The sequence below is a fragment of the Aplysia californica genome, unplaced genomic scaffold (genome assembly GCF_000002075.1).
Source record: "Aplysia californica isolate F4 #8 unplaced genomic scaffold, AplCal3.0 scaffold00931, whole genome shotgun sequence".
In the NCBI taxonomy this organism is placed as follows: domain Eukaryota; kingdom Metazoa; phylum Mollusca; class Gastropoda; order Aplysiida; family Aplysiidae; genus Aplysia; species Aplysia californica.
The window spans coordinates 98487-102244 of record NW_004798201.1 but is presented as its reverse complement, the minus strand read 5'-3'; the positions used below and the strand labels follow the sequence as shown (position 1 = coordinate 102244).

Here is a 3758-nt window from a genome sequence, read left to right as displayed (position 1 = left end):
TTGTGTGATCATATGGTGGGAGGTTTGTGTGGTCATATGTGTGGGAGGTTTGTGTCATCATATGTGTTGGAGGTTTGTGTGATCATATGTGTGGGAGGTTTGTGTGATCATATGGTGGGAGGTTTGTGTGGTCATATGTGTGGGAGGTTTGTGTCATCATATGTGTTGGAGGTTTGTGTGATCATATGTGTGGGAGGTTTGTGTGATCATATGGTGGGAGGTTTGTGTGGTCATATGTGTGGGAGATTTGTGTGATCTTTTGTGTGATCATATGTGTGGGAGATTTTTGTGGAAGATTGACAGGTGTTGAGATGTGGTCTGTTCCTACTTCTTCCAGGCTGCCAAATGTCCAGATAGTCCCGCGTTCAGGCCACTTCTGAGTTATTATTTAAAGTAATTTCAAAAATTTGAGGAGAAAAAAATGATTCACAAGGAATTTTGAAGTCATTTGAATTATTGAATGGCATTTAGAACGAAATATTTGCCCAACCCTAGGCAGAGAGACCCAAAACTCTATGGGAGCCTGGAGGACCTGCTGTGGACAGCATCTTATCGCACTAGAGACAAGGATGTTCATTTAGAGATGAACGAGAAGAATAATTGAATGTAATAATAAATGCTGTCTTTTAGTAAACCATATATGACTAGATCTATAATACATGTTTATACTTTTGGAAAAGGACACGCAGCAAATAAAAAGTATGATTGGTGTAAGATTCAGAGAACTAGGTATTGTTTGTTTTAGAGTTTTGATCATTTTGTCTGTTCAAACCTGAAACTCCCATTAGACACATTTTAACAGAATGTCTATACTTCGTAGAAACCCGAAGGAAATATTTTAGATGCAAAAAATTGCAAGATCTGTTTTCAAAAAATGTAATATTATTTAGAAAGTTTTTTTAAATTAGTTTATTTACATTAAATTTTTTGTATTTTAACCTTTAAAAAGAGGTGTAGACCAGAATCGAGCTCTGCAGTGTACTGTTGTGAACAGAACCAACCATTCTCGCGCGCCCATATGACCTTATTCAGTTGCGAGCGCCGTAAAACTCTTACTAAAACAAACCTGAAACATTGGGACGTTCCCCAGATTTGCCTGATCCAGAGGGTGTCGTCTCCATGTTTCGACGACGCGCGCAGGATTCCAAAGTGGTGGTGAGAAAATTTGCCCTCCAAGCGTTGCAGCGGGTCATTCAGTTTGAAGTGCCAGATTATCGATCCGAGGTGAGTGAAATGTTTCAGAAAAATTTTGCGTCTGTCAGTTTATTTCTTGTGAATAGTCTGCTCGGGTTGTTTTTTTTTCTTTTTCATCACAACAGATGATGCTGTTTCTACCGTAGTATTGGTCTTTGCTTTGTGTCTGGTACTGATGGCACATGTGCATGTTTAAAAGCTGTGCACAAAAGCGATACTGGTCACAGAATTTTCAACCCACTGGGGCAGTGCCACTGACTGAAGTGTCTTTAGGCCATTCCCAAAGGGGGGACATTTCTTGTTCAAGCACAGTAGAATTGTAAATGGGCTGATTCATGTCACGCTCATAACTGTGCCTGATCTACAACAGGGAACTGCTGCTTTTTCTTTCCTGATCCTTACTATTGTCATTTTCCTCTACTTCTTTTGTATGTTTGTCACTCTCTTGCGACCTGCTATTTTGGGGTGCCTTGATAGTCGAAGCAAACCTTGTCTTGTTAAGCTAGAGAGATGAGCAGTCTAAGTCTGATTCCCTGTAAAGACTTCTCTGTTGACATCCACCCCTTGGCGCATATGACCTTATGCAGTTGGGAGCGCCGTAAAACCTTCTACTATAATTTTTTTAAATAAAAAAATTAACTATGACAGTTGCATGGCCCCTGCTCCTCATGACAGATGGTTATGTCAAAAGTCGAACTAACACAGTCCGTGTTCAAGAAAAGGTGTCGTGCTCTGTTTTCCAATCTGTTACAAAATACCATTAGAAGATGCTGTTCATTGCACGCAGAGGCAATAATATTCTCTTTGCATTTGATATTCAAAACAAGCTCATTCCACCAGTGCTGATGCACCTCAGTATACACGCGAACACACTTTTACTTTTCTTCGATTTCGCACAATTTTGCAAAGCCTGATTTTTTTTTTAAGGTCAATTTTGAGCGACCATATCTCGGCCGTCTCTTACCATAAATGAAATAGTATTGTGTCAGATGACGCAGAATTTATTTAGCTTTAAAATGCTGTGCTGCATGAGTGGGTAGTACAAGGCTTTGACGCGATGCTTGGGTAATTAAATTTTCAAGTTTCTTTTGGACGCAGTTGTATAACAGAGGCTACATAAAAAATGAAGGAGCAGAGATAAGGACGATCGATGTTTCATAGGAAAAGAAGGAGCAAACCACATAAGAGTTAGAATACCCGCCAACCACCCACATCTATCTATACAGCGATGGAAACGTTATGGTTTCTTCTGCTTGCTCCACCCCATGTCGTCTTTCCACCAGATTTGATTCGACGTACTTCCCATTCGACCAACAACGCTGCACTATTTCCTTCATCTGGATGTCAAACGAAGCCAGCATGAGGGTATCCGGGTTTGAGTTGACAAGGATGGACAGCCCAATCGGTGGAAAAGAAGAATGGACGATCCACGACAGAGGAATCCGCCTCGCCAATTTTGGCCTGCCAAAATCCCAGTTCCAAATGATTGAGGTGAAAAACTTGTTCTTAAAACAAACAAACAAACGAACAAACAAACGAACAAACAAACGAACAAACAAAACAAAAACAAAACATAACAAAAATACATTAATTATCGATCGACGACCAGCTGTTGGTAATATTAATGTTCTGCCCAATTTTTGAAAAAAGTATTTATTGGTTGTTGTTTTTGTTTTTATTAGTATTAGGTCCATTACTTTTTTTAAAGTTTCTTATTCTGTAATATCGGTTGCATGTGGTAGACCATGTTTGTTGTTGAAATTTTAATTCTAAATGTTGGACCAAAAAAAACCAAGAAACACACATAATGGCGGAATGTCGGTACAATTTAATTGTTACAGAAATGAAATAGGTTGGGGTTTTTTTCATTTTCCAGTAAAATTTTGTTTTCTTAGCTTACTGCCACTGAGAAAGCCAGCAAAATCTCTGGATATTATTTTACTAGCATTGACGAATGTATAATACCACAAGTATATAAAAGATAAAAAAGTATTATAAACGACCCATCACACCCCCCTTTCCACGCAAATTGTAAGATCACACAGGGGCAGATCTGTACCTCCAAAATCAAAGAAAAAAGGATATAACAGAAGGTTTTTTTTACCAATCTAGCATAAGGCTTTTGTTAGAATAAGCTTTATAACGTGTATTGCTCTTTAGAGTATGTATCTATATATAACTCCAAAGGTCTTGTAAGGGGGGCTCTCGTGGCCTAGAGGTTAAGGTGTTGGCCTCTCATTCAAAGGTCCCGTGTTCGATTCCGGGTAGCGACCAAAAAGTTTTCTTCTCTAAAATTGTCTTCTTTCACCTCCTTTCCTGCTCTCTACCAATGTTCGGTTGTCTGCTTTCATTTCCACTTTCTGCCCCCACCCCCTCCCCGCCGTTGCCCCCTCTTCTGGGCTCCTGATTCTTTCTGCAGCCTTTCTACTGCTACTCCTTGGCTCCTCCTTACTGCTGTCTTTCTGCCACACCTCTGATCTTCTGGTAGGAAAGATCTACACCTAGCCTTCTCGGACAAGGGCGAAAAATCTCGGAGGGCCCGTGTGCAAGTTGCGCACGTTAAA

General features: G+C 40.0%; 1 protein-coding gene across 1 annotated transcript in view; it reads left to right on the top strand.

The window, feature by feature from the left end:
• Window positions 1-1810: 1810 nt before the first annotated feature.
• Window positions 1811-3758, top strand: part of LOC118478772 (acetylcholine receptor subunit alpha-like) — a gene marked incomplete in the record, with an annotated part of 5564 nt that continues 3616 nt past the window's right edge. The window contains 1 exon segment of the mRNA XM_035972965.1: window positions 1811-2685. Within this exon segment, the coding sequence (XP_035828858.1) occupies window positions 2434-2685 (252 nt within the window).